We start from the raw sequence: 27,967 nt of genomic DNA, 5'->3' as shown, positions 1-27,967 counted from the left end.
GCTACAAGTGGCTGCGGTTTAAAGCATAAACCAAGGGGGTAGACTATGTCCAACCAGCTTTTCTCAGCACCTCCCCGAATTTCCGTTGACAGTTCTCAATGTTTATGAACATGACTCCAGAGAGTCAAACTCACAAAGTCCAACGAGCAGTCTGGGCTCAATAGTCTGGTTCAAGATGGGAATCGATCACATCGTTTGGTCTTTCATCCTTTGAGGACGCCCAACTGCGGCTCTGTGACACAGCGCACTGGATTGTCAACCTCACATGCAGACGTGGTACCACCAAGGACAGTGCCGGATTTATCGATAAATAATAGTTTTTGTATTACAAAGATGTCTATGTTTATTGGCTCTCTGTTTATTTTTATGGATGTCCTATTATATGCTAAATTTAATTATTGCATGGAAATAGATTTTTGCGTACCTGTTCGATTAGATCATCAACATTTAGAAAGACATACTATTCGACAGACGGAGGGGAGAATGAATGACCAGCTAGTTGTTTTTAAAATTACTGCTTTCAGGCAAGAATGTTATCTAAACCTTTCACCGGATTCTACATTTATTGCGCCCAACATCACTCCTCACAGCGGCTCCTTAGCATCAACTTCCTCTGCAACCACAGACCTGAACCACTGCTTCTACTCCGGTGATGTCAATGCAGACCAGGAATCGTATGCTGCGCTGAGCCTGTGCAAAGGCTTACAAGGCGCCTTTTCTTACCAGGGCATGGAATATTTCATCAATCCACTTGGGAACGAAAGGACCGGAGGAGGATATACAGTGAATACTGAGAGAAGAACCCATGTCATACGTCGCCGGGGAAGCGACAGGGACTCCAGCGGCAATACCACCACGAACAGGTGTGGAGTAGAACCTGGTTTGACCCAAAACCTTCCAGGGTCTTTTGAGAAATATAAACGCATGAAAGGACTGGAGATGGACAGCCTGACTGAAACTGTATTGAAGAGCCTGGGTAGATCCAAAAGGTTTGCCTCCATCCCTAGGTTTGTGGAGGTTCTTGTCGTGGCTGATGAGTCTATGGCCAAATTCCACGGGGACGACTTGAAACATTACCTGTTGACCCTGATGTCTGTTGCTTCAAGGCTTTACAAGCACCCCAGCATCATGAATTCCATAAACATAGTGGTAGTGGGCTTCATGGTGATCAACGAAACAGAGAAAGGACCCAAGGTTTCCACCAATGCTGCCCTCACTCTGCGCAGTTTCTGTTCTTGGCAGAAAAATTTAAACAAATACGATGACAAGCACCCTGAATACTGGGACACTGCAATCCTATTCACCAAACAGGTAAGGTGTGGTGAGTTGCAGCCAGGTGTCAATGTTTACTTGCAAATTAGCTTCCATGCAATCATCAATTATTTAAATTTTGAATTATTATCTCATTGTCACCCAATACATTATCTCCAAATACAATACTAAGTGCTCTTTTATAGACACATCCCTGTGTGTTACATGCAGCCTGATAATGCTGAGACAAGGTGGGTTTGGGTGTCAATTCCTTTTCAGTTAATTAAGGAAGTAAATTACACTTACACTTACACTTCCAATTCCAATTTCTACTCTATGCATCTCTACGAGAAAAAAATGAAAACATTGCTTACAACTAACTGCACAGCTGAAAAGCAACTCATCTGTCTTCACATCTTAAAAGTCCACCTCCTTTTTCCTATCATGAATCACATTGCCAAACATTTAGCATAAAGGCCCCCACAATCGTGATCACTGAGCCAAAAACATGCTCATGGAACAAGATGAACCATATGAACAATGACTGTTGCACATCTTTCAGAATGTGTCTAGCCAGTCACCTATTTTTCCACCCCAACCATAGAGATAGATAGCGGACTCAGCTTTATATCTGTGCCATTATAGGGTCTGTGACAGCATGGGCAGCGACATTGAGGCTACAACCCATAGGAATCCCCACCCATTTGACTACTTTGACTACTTTAAATTGGCGGAAGCAGTGGCGATTTAAGCATGTACATTTTGGTGGGGCAAAGTGAAAAAAATGTATGCATGCCAGCAAAGCCACTACACAACACAACACTAAACATACATTAATTGCACTATAACGGTGACAAACAGTGCCCACAAACTGTTAGGGCCTACATAAAGCTATTTCAACAGCAGAGTCCCAACACCTTACCACTGCTGGCTATCAGCGGAGCCTTTTCTGGCAGCGAAACAGTTTATTCAGCCTCATTTAATGCCTTAGAAAATATATACAGTACCAGTCACATGTTTGGACAGCTACTCATTCAAAGGTTTTTCTTTATTTTTACTATTTTCTACATTGTAGAACAACAGTGAAGCCATCACAACCATGAAATAACACATATGGAATCATGTAGTAACTAAAAAAGTGTTAAACAAATTCTTCAAAGTAGCCACGCTTTGCCTTGATGACAAGTTTGCACACTCTTCGCATTCTCTCAAGACAGTGTCACCAGCAAAGCAACCCCACACCATCATAACTCCTCCTTCATGCTTCACGGTGAGAACCACAGATGCAGAGATCATCCGTTCACCTACTCTGCATCTCACAAAGACACAGCAGTTGGAACCAAAAATCTCAAATTTGAACTTATCAAACCAAAGGACAGATTTCCACCGGTCTAATGTCCAATGCTAATGTTTCTTGGCCCAAGCAAGTGTCTTCTTATTAATGGTGTCCTTTAGTAGTGGTTTCTTTGCAGCAATTCAACCATGACGGCCTGATTCACGTAGTCTCCTCTGAACAGCTGATGTTGAGATGTGAGCCAGTTTCATCATAGCGCTTGATGGTTTTTGTGACTGCTTTTGAAGAAACTTTAAAAGTTCTTGACATTTTCCAGATTGACTGACCTTCATGTCTTAAAGTAATGATGGACTGTCATTTCGCTTTGCTTATTTCAGCTGTTCTTGCCATAATATGGACTTGGTCTTTTACCAAATAGGCTATCTTCTGTATACCACCCCTACCTTGTCACACACAACACAACTGATTGGCTCAAACGCATTAAGAAGGAAAGAAATTCCACAAATTGACTTTTAACAAGGTACCCCTGTTAATTCAGAACATGGGCCATTCTTACATTATTCTCCCTGTACACCAAGTCAGAACCATAGGATAAATAAAGGGGGCATATAAGCAGACAATGAAAGCTTTTACTATATTCGATGATGACATTTCTCTGAAACAGGCTATAGGCTAGATGTGCACCACCAACAGCTAACAGCTTACTACACAACATACATTTAGTATTACTTTCGTAGCTACAGTAGACATATCTCTCTGGTATATTACATATTTTATGCAGCAGCATACAATACATTTTCGGACAAACCTTGTTGTGCTGTGCTCACTTGAACAGGAAGGTGGCGCGGCAGTTGTATTTGGGCAAATTTTGTCATCAAACTTTGTCATAAAAGTCTGGCATTCTCTGGATTGATGGTGCTTTCAAGACAATGAAAAGTCTTGGAAAAAACAAGGATGAATCATGATGACGTCGGTGATCTTCAGGCCGGAGCTATAAAATGAGGCCTGAGTTCCCGACTTGCAATTCCGAGTTGGATGACCGTTCAAAACCTATTTTCCCAGTCGGAGCTTGTTTTATTTCAAGTTCCTAGATGTCTTCAACGCACTAAAGTAAGATTTCCCAGTTCTGAGTTTCCTGTTGTTTTGAGCGCGGCAGAAGTCATGCTGGATTAACAGCATGGCCAATGTTGAATGTTTATCCTTTTAAACTTGGAAAAGAGACTCTTAAACCCAGACTTGAGACCACACACCCATTTCACTGAATAGCAGGCTAGTGATTGCTTTGCAATGCTTGCAGTTATCCACTGATTCCTTCCAAACCACTCATTGTTGAATTTTCGATTTCCAACTTGTTGTGTAATGTTTATAACAATGTTCGATGAGCACTTAAACATTTTATCTATAATTTCTCTTCATTATTTCTCTTCATATGACAAGGATTGAAAATTATTTGCCTGTAGATTGTCGACTTGATTCATGATGATGACTGCTAGCTAAGATTTTGAAAGTATGATGTTGACATGATCAGTCCAATCAAAGGTACTGTAGATAAAACATTATTTGATGTCAAACTGATATGTGACACGTACTAATGCCAAAATAAAATGCAAAACAGGTGGGGCTCGAAACAAATGACGGTCGCCACAGGGCGGAAGCACGTTGGAAGCCCTCAATTGCGCTGCCCATGCTAAAACTGCCTTTTGGCCACTAGAGGCCTCTATCACACGTTATACAACAGGTGGGTCTAATCCTGAATGCTGATTGGTTAAAACAGCATTCAGCTGTGTATAAAAAGCATATATTATCATTACATTTATCTCACATTTATTTTAGACTAACATTTCGTTTTCAACAGCAGAGATTTGTATAAACCTTGCTGTTTGTCTCTCCAACATTTGCAACATTGTTTCAATATTAAAGTTCGATCTCCTGCTGTCCCATAGTAATGAACGTGTCGGGACGACACAGACAGGCATGCAGTGTTTCTCAGCTAGTCGAAATCATGAATCAACTGGCATCATTTTTATGGATATATACAAAAAAAAATCTATAGAAAAAAGGTAAAAAACGAAATGCAGCTAATTTGCAGTCTTTCCAGCTTCAGTTTGAAGTGATTGTGTTACTGTAGCGGTGTTGTTGGCTAGCTCCTCTGAACAACAGTGTCCTGACGAGTGAGCACATTTTCTATGCCAGGCAAAAATCCCCCTCATTAGCTCATTGTTATGGATGTATCCAAATAAATGTCACAGCTTAAACAAATTCAAATGCAGCTACTTTGCTGTTATTCTGGCTGCACTTTTTGACGTGACTGTAAGTTAGCCATAGTTGGCTAGGTAGCAAGGGATAAGAACGTTGCCAGCCAGTATGGCAATGGAACATTTAGAGTGAACGACCGGGTCGCGTCCATAGATATAGAACAAAAAGACTGGGTCGCGTCCATAGATCCAGAACAGAAAGACTGGGTCGCGTCTCTAGAAACCCTGGATTTGTGTCTTGTGGAAGGATGAAATGGTATGAATAAATTAATCCAAACAACGTTTTTAATCAAAATATGTAAATGATTTGAATATGTTGGTAATACGTATAAAAGTGATTAGTGCCCTCAAAGCCAGTGTTTGGAGGATATATTGGCATGGTTTCCCGGCGTTCGACTTTCGACTCGGGCCTAACAACACCCGTGCCAATATATTCTCCAAACATCGGATTCTCGGGCATTATCACTCAACGATGATCCCAACCCATGTTAGCACCATGCCACTGAGTTTTGAAATGGCACAGGTAGAACAGGCCAGGCAGGGGTTTCACTAGCTCTGGTCCAGGAATTCAGCACAGCTTGCTAATGGCAGGCTCAGCATTAGTACTAACGCCTGGACCAGAGCTAGGATTTGACACACGCTGATGGTGGAATGGGAAGTATCCATTTCTCTGTGATGATCCACTCACTTCCAGCTGTGAGCCTTTAGTCCTGCCTCTCAGCCTGGATTCAGACAGTCTGTCTGTTTTCCATTAAGCCTAGCTTGGCCGGGACCAATCTAATGCATTGGTTCTCTTTGAGTGCATAACACTTAATTCTGAGGCTGAATCTGTCCAACTGTGATCAAAGTGGTGTAAAATGATCCCACTTATATGGTGAAGATGCCTTGACCTATACAATTACCTTAAAGTGTGTTTATTTACTTTATTGGGAAAGGGGGTTATTGAATTTAATATTGTATGCTAGAGGTATGGTGTTAATGTGCTTGTATGAACAATGCAGTTATATCAGATAATAATTCTCAGACTCAAATCAAATAAGCTTGTGTTTAAAAGCATTGTACAATGGTCAAGTACAATACATTTTTAACAGTTCCATTGTCAGACAGACCTCTTGGCACGTGGCAGTGTAATTGTTCTTCTCTGACAGCTGTAACATTCCATAAGCATCTTGTGGATTAAAGGGTTAGTTCACTGGGCCAGATTGAGAGAGGGAGAGATATATTTAAAACATGGGCCTAACCAGAACAACGGACCGGATTGTTAGTGTTTTCTGTTTAAATATCTACCAAAAGATGGTGGATATGCAATGAAATAACAACACATACACGCAAGACAAATTACATTACACACCTACACACATTGTCCAGATGATCACATGTCATTTGTTTCCTGCAACAGGACTTGTGTGGAGCCACTACCTGTGACACCTTAGGCATGGCAGACGTGGGCACTATGTGTGATCCCAAGAGAAGCTGCTCTGTCATCGAGGATGATGGTCTCCCCTCGGCCTTCACCACTGCTCATGAATTGGGTGAGTGAAGATCACTCTACCTTGTGTATTATCGGTATCTACCAGGGTTCCAAAAGGGTTCTTTGGCTATCCCCATAGGAGAGACATTTTGGGTTCCAGGTAGAACCCTTTTGGGTTCCATGTAGAACCCTCTGTGGAAAGGGTTCTACATGAATCCCAAAAGTGATCTACCTGGCACAAAAAGTTTTTTTTTACCAAGAACCAAAAGTGGTTCTTTAAAGGGTACTCCTATAGACCAAATCAGAATGTGTATAAACAAAGCTTTTCTGTTAGTTCCAGGTTGTGAGCGTCATAAAGCTAGACTGAATAACGCATAGGAAACAATATGCAGACCATTGGAGACTAGCTAGATTATCTAATGAATAATGGAAATACTCAATTTTCTAAAATGTTTCTAAAATCATCAACACTACTCTCTTGTTATTAACCCATTCATGTCCATAACAGAAATAACAGAAATTTAACATTTAATTTGGTACACTTGCTATCTGAGCTTACTGATCAACAAAATCTCATTTCCGCCAAAGCTTTTGTCTACAATGTCAGGTTTTATTGTACTATGACATAGACTGACCAGGTGAATTCAGGTGAAAGCTAAGATCCCTTATTGATGTCACTTGTTGAATCCACTTCAATCAGTGCAGATGAAGGGGAGGAAATCGGTTAAAGAATCATTTTAAAGCCTTGAGACAATTTAGATATGGATTGTGTATGTGTGCCATTCAGAGGGTGAATGGGCAAGACAAAATATTTAAGTACCATTGAACGGAGTATGGTAGTAGGTGTAAGGCGCACTGGTTTGAGTTAAGAACTGCAACGCTGCTGTGTTTCTCATGCTCAACAGTTTACCGTGTGTATTAAGAATGGTCCACCACCCTAAGGACATCCAGCCAACTTGACACAACTATGGGCAGCCTTGAACGTTTTTGACACCTTGTAAAGTCCATGCCTCAACGAATTGAGGATGTTCTGAGGGCAAAAGTGGGTGCAACTTAATATTAGGAAGGTGTGTATATATACAGTGCATTCGGAAAGTATTCAGACACCTTGACTTTTTACACAATTTGTTATGTTACAGCCGTTTTCTAAAATGTATTAAATTCATGTTTTTCCTCATCAATCTAAACACAATACCCCATAATGACAAAACAAAAACAGGTTTTTGGAAATGTTTGCAAATGTATAAATATGTCAAAACGGAAATATCACATTTACAAAAGTATTCAAACCCTTTACTCAGTACTTCGTTGAAGCACATTTGGCAGCAATTACAGCCTCGAGTGTTCTTTGGTATGACGCTTCAAGCTTGGCACACCTGTATTTGGGGACATTCTCCCATTTTTCTCTGCAGATCCTCTCAAGCTTTGTCAGGTTGGATGGCGAGCGTTGCTGCACAGCTATTTTCATGTCTCTCCAGAGATGTTCGATCGAGTTCAAGTCTGGGCTCTGGCTGGGCCACTCAAGCACATTCAGAAACTTGTCCCGAAGCCCCTCCTGCATTGTCTTGGCTGTGTGCTTATGGTTGTTGTTCTGTTGGAAGGTGAACCTTCGCATCAGTCTGAGGTCCTGAGTGCTGTGGAGCAGGTTTTCATCAAGGATCTCTATGTACTTTGCTCTGTTCATCTTTCGTCGAATCCTGACTAGACTCCCAGTCCCTGCTGCTGAAAACATCCCCACAGCAAGATGCTACCACCGCCATGCTTCACCATAGGGATAGTGCACAGTTTCTCCAGACACCTGGCATTCAGGCCATAGAGTTCAATCTTGGTTTCATCAGACCATGTTTCTCATGGTCTGAGAGTCTTTAGGTGCCTTTCGGCAAACTTCAAGAGGGCTGTCATGTGCCTTTTACTGAGGAATGGCTTCCGTCTGGCCAGTCTACCATAAAAGCCTGATTGGTGGAGAGCTGCAGAGATGGTTGTCCTTCTGGAAGGTTCTCCCATCTCCACAGAGGAACTCTGGAGCTCTCTCAGAGTGACCATTGGGTTCTTGGTCACCTCCCTGACCAAGGCACTTCTTCCCCGATTGCTCAGTTTGGCTGGGCGACCAGCTATAGGAAGAGTCTTGATATTCCCAACGTTCTTCCATTTAAGAATGATGGAGGCCACTGTGATCTTGGGGACCTCAATGCTGCAGACATTTTTTGGTGCCCTTACCCAGATCTGTGCCTCAAGACAATTCCTTCAACCTCATGGCTTTTTCTCTGACATGCACAGTCAACTGTGAGACCTTATATAGACAGGTGTGTGCCTTTCCAAATCATGTCCATTTAATGGAATTTACCACAGGTGGACTCCAATCAAGTTGTAGAAACATCTCACGGATGATCAATGGAAACAGGATGCACCTGAGCTCAATGTGGAAAAAGTCAAGGGGTCTGAATACTTTCCGAAGGCACTGTATCTACTGTATAAACAATATCTAAAGCAATCTTCACACACTCACACACACTTCTAGACTACATTATACAGTATAAGCAAATCCAATGTAAGTGAGACCTGCTACAATATTCTCCCTCTTTCTCTCCCTCTCTCACAAACACACATGTGACATACAAACACGCTTGCACACCCACGTGTGCACACAGACACACACAAACCAACAAACAACACCGGGTGGGAAAGCCAAACCATTCTGAATGTATGTACAAATACAGATCTTTGAAGCTAATCTTATTTAGTCTGATGTCCTAACTGGTTTCATTCATTTGTGGAAACTGTAGAATTGATATTCTTACCCTTTTGCTGTAGAATAAGTGTGGGTCGTTCATGTTATAGGTGTAATCACTTTTTGACTGCACCCTTTTTGATTTGAATGACACCTTCCATTTATGTCTGCGCATTGTAGAAGTGGTCAGAACGTGCACAAAGATGACCCATTTGGCACACCCCACCCTCCCATGAGACCTCCATGCACACCCGTGTGTGTGTGTAGATCTGTGGTATTTGTGTACACGTGTGCTTTTGAGAGAGGAAGAGAAAGAGGTAGGCCTCATTCTCTATTGACTTACAATGGAATTGCTTATACTGTATACTATAATCTAGGAGTGTGTGTGTGAGAGACAGTGTGTGGATTTATTTTGTATTGTTTTATATAAGGTCCAGACCATCTATATTCCAACAATTATTAAGATTAGAACATGTTTAAAATCTGAGAAAGAGGAAAAACACTGTAAAATGTAAAATGAGCCACTCTACAGTGGCTCTGCTTATAATACTGCATATACTCAAATAGGGGTGCTTACAATTGTCCTGTTTTACTGCATGTACAAGAGGGTAGCTTGTACACGTGTGTTTTTTGTACATTCCAACTTCCCCTGAGACACCTTCGGAGAGTGAGGTCACGGCCAGGGATCATCCATTTTTGACCACGTTTCATTGCCTTGCTGAAGGGCAGATCGACAGATCTTTCACCTTGTTGGCTTGGGGATTCGAACTAGTAACTTTTTGGTTATTGACCCAACACTAAGCGCTAGGCTACCTGCCCCTCTTTTTATATGTTGGTCCAGGCAATTTAATACCAAAGAGTATTAAGATCTGATCATTTGAACATGTTCCATTTGTGAAAATAGCGACAATTTTACTGGCCCCCTACCATACTGTCAATTACATTATACAATAATGATTTGTAAATGCAGAATAGAGCTATGCAGAGAACCAACCATGTCTGAACTCGGTATTTACAAACCAGAATTAAATTGACTTGCTATTGTGACATTGTGTCACGACTTCCTCCGAAGTCGGTTCCTCTCCTTGTTCAGGCAGCGTTCGGCGGTCGACGTCACCGGTCTTATAGCCATCGCCGATCCACCTTTCATTTTCCATTTGTTTTGTCTTGTTTTCCCACACACCTGGTTTCCATTCCCTCATGACGTGACATGTATATAACCCTCTGTTCCCCCCCATGTCTGTGTGTGAAATTGTTTGTTGTAAAGTGTATGTACATTATTGACTGGTTTGCGACTGGTTATTTCAACCCATATTGTGATGTTCTGGGTGCCGTTGGTTTTGCCTCATTAACTTCTTTGGGACTGGGGGGCAGTATTGAGTAGCTTGGATAAAAAGGTGCCCAGAGTAAACTGCCTGCTACTCAGGACCAAAAGCTAGAATATGCATGTAATTAGTAGATTTGGATAGAAAACACTCTGAAGTTTCTAAAACTGTTTAAATGATGTCTGTGAGTATAACAGAACTCATATTGCAGGCAAAAACCTGAGAAAAAATCCAAACAGGAAGTAGGAATTCTGAGCGTTGTAGTTTTTCAAGTCATTGTCTATTGAATATCCAGTGTCTATGGGGTCATATTGCACTTCCTACGGCTTCCACTAGATGTAAACAGTCTTTAGAACCTTGTTTGAGGCTTCTACTGTGAAAGAGGAGAGAATGAGAGCTGTTTGAGCCAGAGGTCTGGCAGAGTGCCATGAGCTGATCACGGAATTCTCCGGTTGGAACATTATTGAAGATTTATGATAAAAACATCCTAAAGATTGATTCTATACATCATTGATTCTATACATGTTTCTATGAACTGTAACATAACTGTTTTGACATTTCGTCTGAACAAGTGATTATGCATTTGGATTACTGGGCTAAATGCGCAAACAAAAAGGAGGTATTTGGACATAAATGATGGACTTTATCGAACAAAGCAAACATTTGTGGAACTGGGATTCCTGGGAGTGCATTCCGATCAAGATCATCAAAGGTAAGTGAATATTTATAACGCTATTTCTGACTTTTCTGACACCTCTCCTTCTTTGGAAAATGGCTGGATGTTTTTCTGTGACTAGCGCTGACCTAACATAATCGCAAGGTGTGCTTTAGCTGTAAAGCCATGTTGAAATCTGACACAGCGGTTGCATTAAGGAGAATTTTATCTATATTTCCATGCATAACACTTGCATCTTTTATTAATGTTTATTATGAGAATTTCTGTAATTTGATGTGGCTCTCTGCACTTTCACCAGATGTTTGTTTGAGACAATGCATTTCTGATCATAACACACAAATTTCAAATTAGGTTTTTGGACATAAAGATGAATTTTATCAAACAAAACATACATTTATTGTGTAACATGAAGTCCTGTGAGTGCCATCTGATGAAGTTCATCAAAGGTTAGTGATTCATTTAATCACTATTTCTGATTCTTGTGAGCCCTCTCCTTGGCTGGAAAATGGCTGTATGGTTTTCTGTGACTAGGTGCTGACCTAACATAATCGTTTGGTGTGCTTTCGCCGTAAAGCCTATTTGAAATCAGACACTGTGGCTGGATTTACAAGTTTATCTTTAAAATGGTGTAAAATACGTGTATGTTTGAGGAATTTTAATTATGGGATTTCTGTTGTTTTGAATTTGGCGCCCTGCAATTTCACTGGCTGTTGGCGAGGTGGGACGCTACCATCCCACATATCCCAGAGAAGTTAAACTGCTCCGGTTATTACCCAGTTCTGCTCTCCTGCGCCTGACTTCACTTCACTGCAGCCAGTTACGCACCTCTTACACATCGTGGTGATTTGATCTTTGGGGACAGCCAAAGAACCTTTATTGGTTCTAAATAGCGTGTGAAGACTAAATAATAAAAAATAATAAAATATTTATTTTATATAGCGCTTTTCAATACAAGTAGAATCAAAGTCGCTTAAAAAACAAAACAAACAGAAACATTTACAAAACAAATGTAGGGATCTGGCAGTTCTTGGGTGTTAGTCTTCCACAGCTTTAGATGATAGGAGGTTAATAATGTAGTAGCTTGAGAGGAGGGAGCATAGATTGAACAGCCAGGCAGGGAGGTAGCGACATCTGACAAACAGGCCAAGGAGCTCTTCATCAGGCACCTCATCGTCTTCGGTGTTCACAGCTAATAAATAACATGGCAATGCCCAAATAGACTTGTATGTTGATTATGTTAATGCCAGAGTGAACTTGTAGGCATTATGCATGTCTTGAACAAAAGATGATAGGTGTTGATGATGTCATTTGGTGTTAACTAATTCAGTTCTAGTCTGCTGTGGATGTACTGTACAGTTCATCAATCTCTTCATCAAAGTCGGACCAAAGAGCATACATAATCTCTCCATGTGTGAACTGCCCTGGGGGTCCTTGACTCCCCACATGCATCATTTGATTACCATTTCTAATTTGTCAGACATGGAATGGGGGGAAAAGGACTAAGGCCCATTGAAAACTCTTGAACTTTTCTCGCCTTCTTCCTTTGATCCAATGAAATGGGTGTCATTCTGTCCAACGGTCTCGTTACCACTGAAGCCATTTTTGTCAAGGCTGGTATTATTAATGAGACAAGTGATAGTTGCGATCAAGTGTTTTCAGTCATCCATGTGGGGCTGTGAAGGAAGTAAAGCCTGAAAACAGATGGGGAAGTACTAGCAGATGTGAGGCCCCATTGAGAGGCACTGGTTTAAGGTGCACACGTCTATTAACTAATTATACAATTTCCTTTCAAAACGGACCCTGTCATATTTTACATCCATTTGTGAAGTCGTAATTTCCGTGTGGGATGTGATGACTTGGTACCGAGGACTTTGTTTCCAATAACATCGAACTAAAATTGTTATTTTACTTCTACTGCCTGTGAGTATTATACTTTATAATCTATGACAGCATTGGGGAAAGTGGTTAGTTTGATATTTGGAGTGGAATGGATGGAGTTCAAGTGAATACATGACATTTCACAACGTAGTGTATAATATACATACTAGCCCTACAACATGTAGGCTACATGAGTTTGAATAGAAAAGTATGGGGATCATTAGTCACAAGTGTCCTGCCATGAACAGTTGCAGTGAAGAATTTGTATTTATTATGGATCCCCATTAGCTGCTGAAGGCAGCAGCTGCTCTTCCTGGGGTCTGGCAAAATGAAGGCAGTTATACAATTTCAAAAACATTCTGAACAGATTTCACAACACACTAAGTGTGTGCCCCTCAGGCCTCTACTCCACTACCACATATCTACAACCCAAAATCCAGGTATAAGTGTATGTATAGTGTGTATGTTATCATGTGTGTGTGTGTGTGTGTGTACATGTGTCTGTGCCTATGTTTGTGTTGCTTCACAGTCCCCACTGTTCCATAAGGTGTGTTTCTATCTGTTTTTTAAATTTGATTCTACTGCTTACATCTGTTTCCTGATGTGGAATAGAGTTCCATGTATTCATGGCTCTATGTAGTACTGTGCGCCTCCCATAGTCTGCTATGGACTTAGGGACTGTGAAGAGACCTCTGGTGGCATGTCTTGTGGGGTATGCATTAGAGGTCGACCGATTAATCGGAATGGCCGATTTAATTAGGGCCGATTTCAAGTTTTCGTAACAATGGACACCGATTTGGCCAAATTGTTTTTTCTTTTGTGTGTTTTTTTTTTTACACCTTTATTTCATCTTTATTTAACTAGGCAAGTCAGTTAAGAACACATTCTTATTTTCAATGAAGGCCTAGGAACGGTGGGTTAACTGCCTTGTTCGGGGGCAGAACGACAGATTTTCACCTAGTCAGCTCGGGGATTCAATCTTGCAACCTTACAGTTAACTAGTCCAACGCTCTAACCACCTGCCTCTCATTGCACTCCACGAGGAGCCTGCCTGTTACGCGAATGCAGTAAGGCAAGGTAAGTTACTAGCTAGCATTAAACTTATCTTATAAAAAACAATCAATCAATCATAATCACTAGTTAACTACACATGGTTGATGATATTACTAGTTTATCTAGCTTGTCCTGTGTTGCATATGATCGATGCGGTGCGTATTTGCGAAAAAGGACTGTCCTTGCTCCAATGTGTACCTAACCATAAACATCAATGCCTTTCTTAAAATCAATACACAAAAGTATATATTTTAAAACTTGCATATTTAGCTAAAAGAAATCCAGGTTAGCAGGCAATATTAACCAGGTGAAATTGTGTCACTTCTCTTGGGTTCATTGCACGCAGAGTCAGGGTATGTGCAACAGTTTGGGCCGCCTACTTTGCCAGAATTTTACATAATTATGACATAACATTGAAGGTTGTGCAATGTAACAGGAATATTTAGACTTATCGAGGCCACCCATTAGATAAAATACGGAACGGTTCCGTATTTCACTGAAAGAATAAACGTCTTGTTTTCAAGATGATAGTTTCCGGATTCGACCATATTAATGACCTAAGGCTTGTATTTGTGTGTTATTATGTTATATTTAAGTCTATGATTTGATAGAGCAGTCTGACTGAGCGATGGTAGGCACCAGCAGGCTCGTAAGCATTCATTCAAACAGTGCTTTCATGCGTTTTGCCAGCAGCTCTTTGCTGTGCTTCAAGCATTGCGCTGTTTATGACTTCAAGCCCATCAACTCCCGAGATTAGGCTGGTGTAACCAATGTGAAATGGCTAGCTAGTTAGCGGGGTGCGTGCTAATAGTGTTTCAAACGTCACTCGCTCTGAGACTTGGAGTTGTTATTCCCCTTGCTCTGTATGGGTAACGCTGCTTCGAGGGTGGCTGTTGTCGATGTGTTCCTGGTTCGAGCCCAGGTAGGGGCAAGGAGAGGGACAGAAGCTATACTGTTACACTGGCAATACTAAGGTGTCTATAAGAACATCCAATAGTCAAAGGTACAGTATATGAAGTACAAATGCTATAGAGAGAAATAGTCCTATAATTCCTATAATAACTACAACCTAAAATTTCTTACCTGGGAATATTGAACACTCATGTTAAAAGGAACCACCAGCTTTCATATGTTCTCATGTTCTGAACAAGGAATTAAATGTTAGCTTTCTTACATGGCCCATATTGCACTTTTACTTTCTTCTCCAACACTTTGTTTTTACATTATTTAAACCAAATTGAACATGTTTCATTATTTATTTGAGGCTATATTGATTTTATTGATGTATTATATTAAGTTAAAATAAGTGTTAATTCAGTATTGTTGTAATTGTCATTATTACAAATACATTTAAAAAAATCGTCAGATTAATCGGTATCGGCTTTTTTTCGTCCTCCAATAATCGGTTTTGGTATCGGCGTTGAACAATCATAATCGGTCGACCTCTAGTATGTATGGGTGTCCAAGCTGTGTGCCAGTTGTTCAAACAGACAGCTCGGTGCATTCAACATGTCATTACCTCTCACAAATATAAGTAGTGATGAAGTCATTCTCTCCTCCAATTTGAGCCAGGAGAGATTTACATGCATATTACTGATGTTTGCTCTCTGTGTACATCCAAGGGCCAGCCGTGCTGCCCTGTTCTGAGCCAATTGCAATTTTCCTAAGTTCCTCTTTGTGGCACCTGACCACACAACTGAACAGCAGTCCAGGTGCGACAAAACTAGAACCTGTAGGACCTGCCTTGTTGATAGTGCTGTTAAGAAGGTAGAGCAGCACTTTATTATGGACAGACTTCTCCCCAGACTTCTGTTGTATCAATATGTTTTGACCATTACTGTTACTCCAAGCAGTTTAGTCACTTCAACTTGCTCAATTTTCACATGATTTATTACAAGATGTAGTTGAGGTTTAGTGTTTAGTGAATGATTTGTCCCAAATACCATGTTTTTAGTTTTTGAAATATTTAGGAATAATTTGTTCCGTTCCACCCATTCTGAAGCTGACTGCAGCTGTTTGTTAAGTGTTGCAGTCATTTCAATTGCTGTAGTAGCTGACGTGTATAGTGTTGAGCATACATAGACACACTGGCTTTACTCAAAGCCAGTGGAATGTCGTTAGTAAAGATTGAAAAAAGTAAGGGGCCTAGACAGCTTCCCTGGGGAATTCCTGATTTGACCTGGATTATGTTGAAGAGGCTTCCATTGAAGAACACCGTCTGTGTTCTGTTAGACAGGTAGCTCTTTATCCTAAATATAGTAGGAGATGTAAAGCCATACGTTTTTCCAGCAGCAGAATATGATTGATAATGTCAAAATCCTCACTGAAGTCTAACAACACAATCTTTTTATCATCAATTTGTCTCAGGCAATCATCAGTCATTTGTGTAAGTGCTGCGCTAATTGAATATCCTTCCCTATAAGCGTGCTGAAAGTCTTTTGTCAATTTATTTACTATAAAATAGCATTGTATCTGGTAAAAAAAAAATCTAAAACATTTCTAAGGACTGTTAACTGGCTGATTGGTTGGCTATTTGAGCCAGTAAAGGGGGCTTTACTATTCTTAGGTAGCAGAATGACTTTTGCTTCCCTCCAGGTCTGAGGGCACACCCTTTCTAGTAGGCTAAAATTTAAAATATGTCAAAAAGGAGTGGCAATATCGTCCGCTATTATCCTCAGTAATTTTCCATCCAAGTTGTCAGACCCCGGTTGCTTGTCATTGTTGATACACAACAATGATTTTTTATTTCTTCCACATTCATTTTACAGAATAAAAAATGACAATGTGTGTCTTTCATTATTTGGTCAAATAAACTTGGATGTGCAGTGTCAGCGTTTGTTGCTGGCTTGTCATGCATAAATTTGCTAATCTTGCCAATGAAAAATTCATTAAAGTAGTCTGCAATATCAGTTGGTTTTGGGATATGAATGAGCCATTCAATGAATGATGGAGCCGAGTTGACTTTTTTCAAAAAATGTCATTGAATATGCTCAAGTTTTTTACTGTCATTCTTTACGTCATTTATCTTTGTTTCATAGTGTAGTTTGTTCTTCTTTTTATTCAATTTAGTCACGTGATTTCTCAATTTGCAGTACATTTGCCAATCAGTTGTGCAGCCAGACTTATTTGCTATTAATTTTTCCTCATCCATCTCAACCATACAATTGTTCAATTCCTCATCAATCTACATGGATTTAACAGTTTTTACTTTTTACAAACATTTTTTTAATGGGTGCATGCTTATTAGTAACTGGGATAAGCGGTCTCATAAATGTGTCAAGTGCAGCGACCGTTTGCATCTCATTACACACCATGGACCAACAAATATGTTTTACATCAACAACATAGGAATCGCTACAAAACTTATTTATGACCTCTTATACACTCTATATTAGTCCCAGCCTTTGAAACTTTGGTTTTCCTAGATATGGCTACTGTATTGTGATCACTACATCCGATGGATCTGGATACTGCTTTCAAGCACATTTCTGCAGCATTAGTAATGATGTGATCAATACATGTTGGTTTAAATATTGACTGGCTTTCATCAAGCTGTCCACTCAAGAAAAATCTTCAAACTGTAACCAGTGCCTGCAACCTGGTTCAGGTTATCAGTCAACCTTACAGTATGAAGCTTTTTCTTGAGTGGGCAGCTTGACGAAAGCAAGTCAATATTTAAATCACACAGAAAATATACCTCTCTGTTGATATCACATACATTATCAAGACTTTCACACATGTTAACAATATACTGACTGTTAGCACTTGGTGGTCTATAGCAGCTTCCCACTATTTAACATGAGGTCCTCTCTAAGCTTTACAGGAATGTGGTTCTGAATATAAACAGCAACACCCCCACCATTGGCATTTCTGTCTTTTCTTAAATGTTATAACCTTGTATTGCTACCACTGTATCATCAAATGTATAATCTAAGTGAGTTTCAGAGATAGTCAGAATATGAATGTAATCTGTTTCTAGCAAGTTATTCATGTCATGAACCTTGTTTCTTAAGCTACAAATGTTAACGTGGGCTATTTTGAGCCCTTTTGTAGGGATGCTTGCTTGTTTTCATTGCTTTTCTGGGAAGCTTAGCAGAAGTAGATATTGTCATGTTATTTATGTTAGTGCAGGGTGAGCTGCACACAGTGGACCTCCTACTAGGGCACACCGCCTCAATGATAACACTAGAAGACTAGTGAACCTCCTTGAGTGTCCTTGTTCTCGTCCCAATGAATCTGTGATTATGTTCCACTGTCAGCGGTCTTCATTACAAACATAAGCAAATGGTACTAAGCCAGGCTAGCACCATGAGCTACAGCAGGCTGAGCAAAACAAATGGACATTGCAAACTTAATAAAAGGGGGAAATATCTGCAAACAAACCACTGCTCAACAGTAGCAAGGTCTCAATGGCTTGTTGAGCAGAGATGGAATTTTTCCTCTTATTTAAATCATCCTCTAATTAATACATGGGTGTCATGTCATTCCATGGAGGGCCTAGTGTCTGTGGGTTTTTGTTTTGTCCCTTCAATTAAGACATAAACAACCAGGTGAGGGGAGTTCCTTTCTAATAAGTGTCCATATTTAATCAATCAAGTACCATGGAGGAGCAAAAACCAGCAGACCCTCTGTCTGTGTTTTTATTGACATGTGAATTAGAACATTATAGGATTTTGTTGATGATGATTGACACTGATTCAAATTATGATGATGAAATGAACCTAGTACCCCATAACCAATATTACATTTTTTCAGATTTTATAGTCGTCCTGGTCATATTTCCTCCTTGTGCTATTTTTTTCTGTCCTCCAGGCCATGTTTTCAACATGCCCCATGACAATGTGAATGCCTGCAAGGAGGTGTTTGGGAAGCTCAAGGACAACCACATGATGTCCCCCACGCTGATCCAGATCGACCGTGCCAACCCCTGGTCTGTGTGCAGCGCAGCCATCATTACAGACTTCCTGGACAGAGGCCACGGTCAGTCAGCCACTCAGCTCGGTCTCTGTCAATTGCAGCTGTTGTGCATGTGCGTGTGTGTGTGTGAGTTCTGCCTGTGTAAATTGTAGCTGTCATACGAATGTATATACTCTATGCCCCCCCCCTCCTTCTTTTTGAAAAAGATTAGACTTTGTTCTCACCCTTGCAACAAATCTAAACAGTTTGAACTATTGTAGTTCTTAAACGAGGTCATGCAATTAGCAGTAATAGCACTGGAGTTCATGGGCCGCTCATTCCCAATACTGTCCCTGTTCAACGTCTGCATTAGCTGACTGACGTATAAAGAGTTCCAATGCTTGTTTAATGTTGCACAGGTTTTTTTGCACAGGTATTTGTACTTATTTGGGCTGGAAAAGATGATTATGTAATGGTTTACAAATCTTGAAAAACTAAGAGGAGTGAAGACTGCTTTGTTCAACTGCAAGGGAATTTTGAATAACAGTGCAGAGATATTGCTTCCTACGACAACACCTGTCACTCTCAGATATAAACCATAACAATTGTCTTCAACCTGACTGGCTTTGCACGGCTGATATCTTGACACTGTGGTTGTTTTTCTTAAAAAGGGGACTGTCTTCTGGATCAGCCCCAAAAGCTGCTGGCTCTGCCCGAGAGCCTCCCAGGCACCAACTACAGCCTCCACCGCCAGTGTGAGCTGGCCTTCGGTACGGGCTCCAAGCCCTGTCCCTACATGCAGCACTGCTCCAAGCTGTGGTGCACGGGCAAGGCCAGAGGCCAACTGGTCTGCCAGACACGTCATTTCCCCTGGGCCGATGGCACCAGCTGTGGCAACAGTAAGCTCTGTTTCCGAGGGGTGTGCACCGACAAGAACAACACCACTAAGACCAAGGTGAGCACACTCATTGTCTGTGTTCTGATCTGCTTAGTTACTGCTATTGATGTAGATGTTGGTAGAGACTGATCTCACAATGAATACAATGATTTCACAATCTAACAACAATGAAACATCTATATCTTAATAATTATATGTACTGGAACCTCTATTTCTAAATGTATACTATAATGTAACTCTTAGGCTATAGGCTCTACATGTAATTTAGACTGCAGGTTCTAAATGTGTGTGGTTCTCCTACAGGTGGACGGTGGATGGGGGACGTGGGGTGTGTATGGGTCATGTTCCAGAACCTGTGGAGGAGGAGTTCAGCTTGCCAAAAGAGACTGTAACAACCCTGTTCCAGAATATGGGGGGAAATACTGCAAAGGACTCCGTGTGAAGTATCGCTCCTGCAATTTGGACATCTGCCCAGAATCAGGTAGAACTCATTGTGAAGTATTAAATAATCCTTAATTACATGATTTTGAAAACTGGAAGCATTTAGCTTCTTTACCACAAGAAATAAGATTTGCTGACATGTTAATATGTAAAAAATATGCTGAATGAAACCTGAGTGTGAAACCTGAATGTCCCACTTTAAAATGACAATTTGCCGTGTTAAAGAAAGACACAAGTCCTTGATAAAGCTTATATAAAAGCTTCAGAAATCATTCATAAGCAAATGTTATGTTATATGAACAGTCACAAAAGGTAATGTCACATTTGGCAAAGTACCAGATGTAATCAACATGTTTCAGTGCACCTGTCCGACAATAAAACATCTTATTCTTTTACTTTTCATGTCAAGCGTGTATGTAGTGCTCATGAAGACTTTATGCATGTCCTATAATGCCTTTATACATTGCTTCATTAAAGGATGACCCACATTTGTTTTTATAGATGTGTACTCGTATGGATCCCCGTTACTAATAAGCATACAATCCATAGGAAAAAGCTTCCGCGAGGAGCAGTGTGAGGCGTTCAACGGATTCAGCCTCAACACCAACAGGCTCTCAGCGTCTGTGGTGTGGGTCCCCAAATATTCTGGAGTGTCACCCAAGGACAAGTGCAAGCTCATCTGCAGGGCCAATGGAACAGGCTACTTCTATGTCCTTGCTCCAAAGGTGAGTACCTGCAGACTGCAGTTACAACCTGCTGAAGAATGCTGAGAAAGGCTGTTGAGAAATGAACTTCTCCTGGCCTGCGCTAACAGATTGCACCAACAAACAACAAAACGGTAACACTTTACTTGGCACCCAGTGTCACAACACGTTATGACGCGGTCATAACCATGTCATAATATGTCATAACAGCTGACATAACTTGTCATACATAACCTGTCATAATATGGTCATAACACTCTCATGACAGATATATTTACACCTGTTGTGACATATATTTAGTTATTTCATGGCTGGTTATGACACTTACATAAGAGTGTCAAAACCCACATTTAATCAAATTAGTTTGTTCCCCTGCCAAGAAGTTTCCTTTCATTTAAAGTTTGTTTCTTAAATCCTTTGTTGTAATGAATTCTTAACAATCATGTTTTTTTCATCATATTTTAAATAACTTGTAGAAAAGACACTTTATGACACCGTCATGAAGCATTATGACCTGTGTCACTTTACTTGGACTAAGAAAATGCTCTTTATGACACTGTCAAGAAGCATTATGACCGTCATAATCATATAAGCCAGATAGGCTTATCACGTACATGCCCTTATGTCAGTCATCAGTCACAAAGAGTGTGTCTTGTCCTGCTCCTGAAATCTGCTCCTGCATTCATCCCAGTCATCAGCAACAGAGCATTGGGGTCGGTGCATGTCTGACACTGATATTTTTAAAATTATATTATATAAGCATAAGCATACTGTAGACACATAGGCTATGGTGTAAGGTTTTGTGGGTTTTGACACTCTTATGTAAGTGTCATAACCAGACATAAAATAACACAATATATGGTCACAACAGGTGTAAATATATCTGTCATGACAGTGTTATGACCATATTATGACAGGTTAGGACAAGTTATGTCAGCTGTTATGAGACATTATGACATGGTTATGATTGTGTCATAACTTGTTATGACGCTGGGTGTCAAGTGAAGTGTTACCCAACAACCACTGTCTGTCTCACATTTAGTGATGTAATGACAGGTGGCACTGTCAATGAAGAGTTAAGCGCGATGTTGTAGGCTACAACCATTGTAACCAAACTAAGGCATAAGTCATGTTTTCTCTGAAGAGTGTGAAGAAGAATGCCAGTCAGAAGCTTGATTACAGGAGAGAGAGAGAGAGAGAGAGAGAGAGAGAGAGAGAGAGAGAGAGAGAGAGAGAGAGAGAGAGAGAGAGAGAGAGAGAGAGAGAGAGAGAGAGAGAGAGAGAGAGAGAGAGAGAGAGAGAGAGAGAGAGAGAGAGAGAGAGAGAGAGAGAGAGAGAGAGAGAGAGAGAGAGATTACAGCTGTTGTATGTCGGCAAGTATTTACACAGCCAACCGGTGAAACAAGCTTTTATATCAAACAAGCTTTTATATCAATACATACCAGACCTCCCTTTCTCTTTGAGCACTCTGATATTTGTATTGCTTGTTTGCTGTTCTGTCCTTAGATGGTCCAGATAGTTGCTGGATAGAAAGTGTGGATCCATTTGTGGTCTTTTAGAATGGAATCTCTCTCTGTTTCCTCTCTCTCTCTACTCTATCTCTCTCACACATGCGCAGGCATATACACATGCACGCACACACACCAAAATTAACGCTTATCGGGGACAAGTAAAAAAAATTGGGCAATAATAATATAGATTTGAGTCAGTTGAAAAATCACAACATCTAACAATTACTCCAATCAGAATTGGATAAGAATTGGTTCATTGTCCTCTGGACGCGAAGTATTGCTGTTCTCCCAATTTCTGCAGATCGCATCAAGTAGGATTGTATTGCATTGACAGGAGCAGTCTTTCAAACATTCCCGGTTGCAAGCTTTTGAGATCAAATCGCAGAGCCGAGTGTAGCTGGGTTTGCACATATTGATATTCCTTTGCACAGTGATGACACATTTCTGGTCAGCAACAGAGTTTGTACGGTCATGGAAGTCCTGGAAAAGTTATGGTGTATGCTTGTGCATGTGTGCCAGTGAGAGGCCCTAGCCTATAAAAAAAAATTATAGACTACAGGCTAATTAGACAGCTAATTCAACACATATCGTGTAGCCTGGCTAGTTATATCAATAGTTAACTATTTAGCTATTCGCATGTGTTAATGTCATTGGCAAGTCCGATGTCCCTTAAAACCTTCTACTGGCACACTGCAAATGGGCGACATGCAGTTGATGAATGGGTGCCTTAATAAACCAATGCTACGTACTCCGGTTGTAAAACTGTCTCTCCAGCGCTGAGTATTGGGAGCTGAAAAGAGAAATCTGACACTGTTGGAAAGCTGGGATTCCCCTCTATTCCACATTGGCTTTAAAATATATTCTTATAATTGACAATCTCCCATGCTGTCAATAGATATCCCCTGAAACCTGAATGTAAACATGTCTTAGTTAGTTACCTTGCTTTGGAGTAGCCTACTTTAGCCATTTGCCATCTGATTCTTTGAATTAGAAAATTATTTAATAAAGACATGAAAAGTATTTTGTTGTAATTGTAACCCTAATGTTGCAATCATCCTTGAGAAGAGACTTAAAGGCCCAGTGCAATCATCCCTGAGAAGAGACTTAAAGGCCCAGTGCAATCATCCTTGAGAAGAGACTTAAAGGCCCAGTGCAATCATCCTTGAGAAGAGACTTAAAGGCCCAGTGCAGTCAACATAATGTTTTTACATTGTTTTATATCAGCTGATAAAACTAAAAATAATTGCTCAGTGTTATTTCCTGATAGTTGCTGGTTGAAAATACAATCTAATCAGCAGGTTTGCATTGGCGGGAGTTTCGGCTTTCCATGGTGACATCACCATGCAATAAATTGGTTAATAGACCAATAACAACGAGAGTTCCAAACCTCCCTGCCAATTACAGCTGGTATTTAGTTTTCCCATCCCGACTCAGACCGCTCCCAAACAGTCCTAGCAAATTGCTAAAAAAGAGACTTTTGTAAAGTTACAGTAAGGTCCTTAATTGTTACGCAGAAATGATTTGATATTGCTATAAAAGGGCTGCATTGGGCCTTTAAAGGGGCAATGCCGTATTTTGAGACAGTCTTGAATCTGCAAAGAAGCCAGTAGGCAGAGGGTAGCTTACATTTTTGTCTGATTTTCTCTGTGCTAATAGGCATAATAATGATAATGCTACATTTTATTTTGTAAAATGGTTCCATGCAGCATACAACACTATTTACAGTTACCTTTTTGGCGCATTGTGTTACAGACCATTTTTTGACATGAGCTTTCGGACAAGTAAAAAATATTTTCCGAAGGACAAGTTCATGTCAAGCCCTGCACGCACACCCTCACACATCACACCCGCACACACGCACACAAACGCACAACCTCACACTCACACTCGCACGCAAGCACGCACACACGCACGCACGCACGCACGCACACACACACACACACACACACACACACACACAAGCCCGCTTCCTCTCACTCTCACTAATATATTTCTCAATCTACTCACACCTACAGGTTGTTGATGGAACACCCTGTTCTCCCGACACCTCTGCAGTGTGTGTCCAAGGGAAATGTATCAAGGCGGGCTGTGACGGCAAGCTCAGCTCCAATAAGAAGTATGACAAGTGTGGTGTGTGTGGAGGGGACAACCAAAGATGCAAGAAAGTGTCCGGATTGTTCACCAAACCCATGTAAGTGACCAGCACACAGTATGCTGTTCTCAATGTATACAAGAATCTTCTACTTTATGTCATCATACTTTATGCCACCATACTTTATGTCACCATACTTTGTCACCATTCTTTGTCACCATACTTTATGTCATCATACTTTGTCATCATACTTTGTCACCATACTTTATGCCACCATACTTTATGTCATCATACTTTGTCATCATACTTTATGTCACCATACTTTATGCCACCATACTTTATGCCACCATACTTTGTCACCATACTTTGTCACCATACTTTGTCACCATACTTTTGTCATCATACTTTATGTCACCATACTTTATGTCATCATACTTTATGTCACCATACTTTATGTCACCATACTTTATGTCACCATACTTTATGTCAGCATACTTTTGTCATCATACTTTTGTCATCATAATTTGTGTCACCAGACTTTATGTCACCATACTTTATGTCACCATAATTTTTTCAGGCATGGCTACAACTTTGTGGTGATGTTGCCTGTGGGAGCGTCCAACATTGACATCCGACAGCGTGGCTACAGGGCCTTGGTTAACGACGACAACTACCTAGCGGTGAAGAACCGACACGGCAAATACCTTCTGAATGGGAACTACGTGGTGTCAGCGGTGGAGCGGGACATCATTGTGAAGGGCAGCCTGCTGCGCTACAGCGGCACCACTAGTGCTGTGGAGATCCTCCAGGCCACCAGGCCTCTCCAGGAAGCCCTGACCGTGGAGGTCCTCTCGGTGGGGAAGATGACCCCGCCCCGGGTCCGATACTCCTTCTACCTGGCTCGCGAGCACCACAAGGAGGAGAAGATCTTGAAGAAAGTGGGGAGGAGCCACTCGCAGAACAGCGTCCTGATGGACAGCAACAAGGTGGAGCTGAAGGGGCCGTCGCACAAGTCCATTCCCCCGAACATGTGGTCGACGGGGGCATGGGAAGAGTGCACCGTGACCTGTGGGAATGGGCTCCAGAGTAGACGGGTTCAGTGTACGGACCCAGAGGGCAAAACAGCCACGGACTGTGACAGCTCACAGAGGCCGGCTGCCACCAGGGTATGTGGGGACCCCTGTCCCATGTGGGACATAGGCCAGTGGTCGTCGTGCTCCAAGACATGCGGGAGGGGCTTCAAACGGCGGCCACTGCGTTGCACTACTCAGACTGGCTTGCACCTACCCAGAGAGCACTGTGCTGGTATGAAGAAGCCACAGGAACTAGATTTCTGCACAGTGCAGCCGTGTTAGAGAAGTTCTATGTCTGCTGACTCTTTGTGTTGTTCCAGTGATGCTCTTGAAAAGAAAACCCATTCGCTGTCCTATAAGGTTCTGACGGACTCCCATAGTGCATGGCATTGTTGTGGAGGACTGTGATGACAAAATGGTATTTGAAACAGCTAAGGGAAAGAAAGTGGTAGAGGTACAAACTGTGGGACCATTTCAGTTGAGTTGGAGTTACTGGCTGTGTCCAACTACTCGTACTTGTGTCCTAAGTAGTAGGGTCTTTGCGTATGCGAAAATATAACGTTTTATTGTATGTGAAATTTCTAATATTGAGTGTTTTTAATGCCAGGATGCCATACTTCTTTCGGCTTTTGATATAATATGAATTCGCTGCACACTATTGAAGAAGATTCTCGTGTTTATTAGATCCATGTGAGTTTGACAACAGCTGATAATCAGAAAAGGGGAACGGCTGTACCAAAATAAATGAAAGGCGGGGGACAACCCAGCTATGCATTAGATGACACCCTCTCGGTATGGATGAGCCTAGTATGTTGATATTTGTTCATTACTGCATACATTTTTACTAAACAGTATGTTCTAAATAGTATGCAGTACGGTTAGTACATAGCTTATTATTTTAGTTGAGAGTACGCAACAACAATTTTTTGACACAGCCACAGCCAGTCTACCTCTAGTGAGACAAAGAGTAAAACACACATGCACACACACACAGTGCTGGTCTAGGTACAGTCTATATGGGTCTATAGACTATTTACTGTATATGACACAAGAGACTCAATCAACTTCAAATCAGTCACTGGATTATCATTGGAGCAGGATGTTTGTTATCTTGATTTACCTACATCTGAAGTTCACCATCCCCATTTTTTCAGTAATAATCTTAATGAAATGTGAAGTGCAGTACTGTGTCTGCAAAATATAAGACCTGTTTCGTCCATGCACTAGTTTCAAATTATATTTTTGTATTTACAATGGAATTGTATTGTTAATTGTTAATGTATTAGGTACATTGACATAAGTTCGATATAAAAATACATTTAAAAAATTGTCAAAAATTACTACTCTAATCTAAAACCATTTTGAAAAAGTCTTGTTAAAAACCCTACAATATAACTTTATCAGTTTTCATGATTAAACAGTAAGTAATATTTCTCATGTGATGATAATGAAAACTTGTTAATGAAATATCCTATACACTTGAAAAGATTACCAGCAATAGGCAATTATGAAACCAATTAGGAATCGATTTTAATCAATTCAGTGATACAATAAAGCTTTAATTTGGCCAAACAATTAAATATTTTGAGAGAAACAAACCTTATATATAAACATCAAAGGTACTGTATGTACTGTATAACTTAATGATTCATTTCAAGAAACAATGTACTTGTATTGTGCAATGCATACTTTTCCTGTTAATGTTGTGTCTTGAACAGTGCAAATTTCACAAAGCTCAGATTTGATTCATGTTTTCGCCAAAGAGATGAGGATACTGAATTAGAGGAAACCCTTAGTACTGCAAGAGACACATCTCAGATTCACTACATGAACTTGACATAGCATTGCTTTCTTACCTCCAGCAGTGGAGCAGATACTACTATTCTTCCTTTTCCCCTTTTTCATGGTCATTTGAGAACTTGATTTTCCATTAAATACTATTAGTTACGGTGTGTTCAGTTCAGCTATTTCAATATAATGCTGGTAAATTATAATAGGAACTTTACAAGACCATGTCACATCATTAGTGATGCAATTTCTGATACTTTGTCCTCTCTACTGACTTTTCTAATAAAGCCTGTGTTATTGACATTAATATGAAATAATAATTGTTTTGTTGCAATGCATAGGAAAGTGACAAAAGGCATTTTGTTTTGCTCTACATTCCATTCAGACCCACTGTAAATAAGGGCACCTACCTAGAAGAGAGAATCGACTCCCATGATACAATTCTGTTGTCTATTTTGACAGTCTTGGTTCAGTCTTGTCTCCATCTTTTAGATGGTTCCTGTATTCTTTGGAATTGTAGCTGTTTCATTTTCTTTTGCATCATGTACAGCAAAAGACTTGTTCTTTCGTCAGCTGCATTTGTATACCATGTATACATTCATCTGCGCACAAATAAACAACACGTGAATATTG

At 40.6% G+C, this 27,967-nt stretch overlaps 1 protein-coding gene across 1 annotated transcript; it reads left to right on the top strand.

Annotated features, from left to right (window-relative positions):
- The first annotated feature begins 124 nt into the window (after positions 1-124).
- LOC110507161 (A disintegrin and metalloproteinase with thrombospondin motifs 15) lies at positions 125-27,967 on the top strand. The gene is made up of 8 exons (XM_021587036.3): positions 125-1,311; positions 6,200-6,332; positions 18,744-18,911; positions 19,499-19,782; positions 20,029-20,206; positions 20,716-20,891; positions 24,397-24,572; positions 25,051-27,967. The coding sequence occupies exons 1-8, from the start codon at positions 334-336 to the stop codon at positions 25,826-25,828; spliced, it is 2,871 nt and encodes a 956-aa protein (XP_021442711.2). The 5' UTR covers positions 125-333; the 3' UTR covers positions 25,829-27,967.

The sequence above is a fragment of the Oncorhynchus mykiss genome, chromosome 27 (assembly GCF_057628025.1).
Source record: "Oncorhynchus mykiss isolate SJ-2025 chromosome 27, ASM5762802v1, whole genome shotgun sequence".
Classification (NCBI taxonomy): Eukaryota; Metazoa; Chordata; class Actinopteri; order Salmoniformes; family Salmonidae; genus Oncorhynchus; species Oncorhynchus mykiss.
Note: the sequence above shows the minus strand (reverse complement) of the source record. Positions and strands in the feature narration are given on the sequence as shown.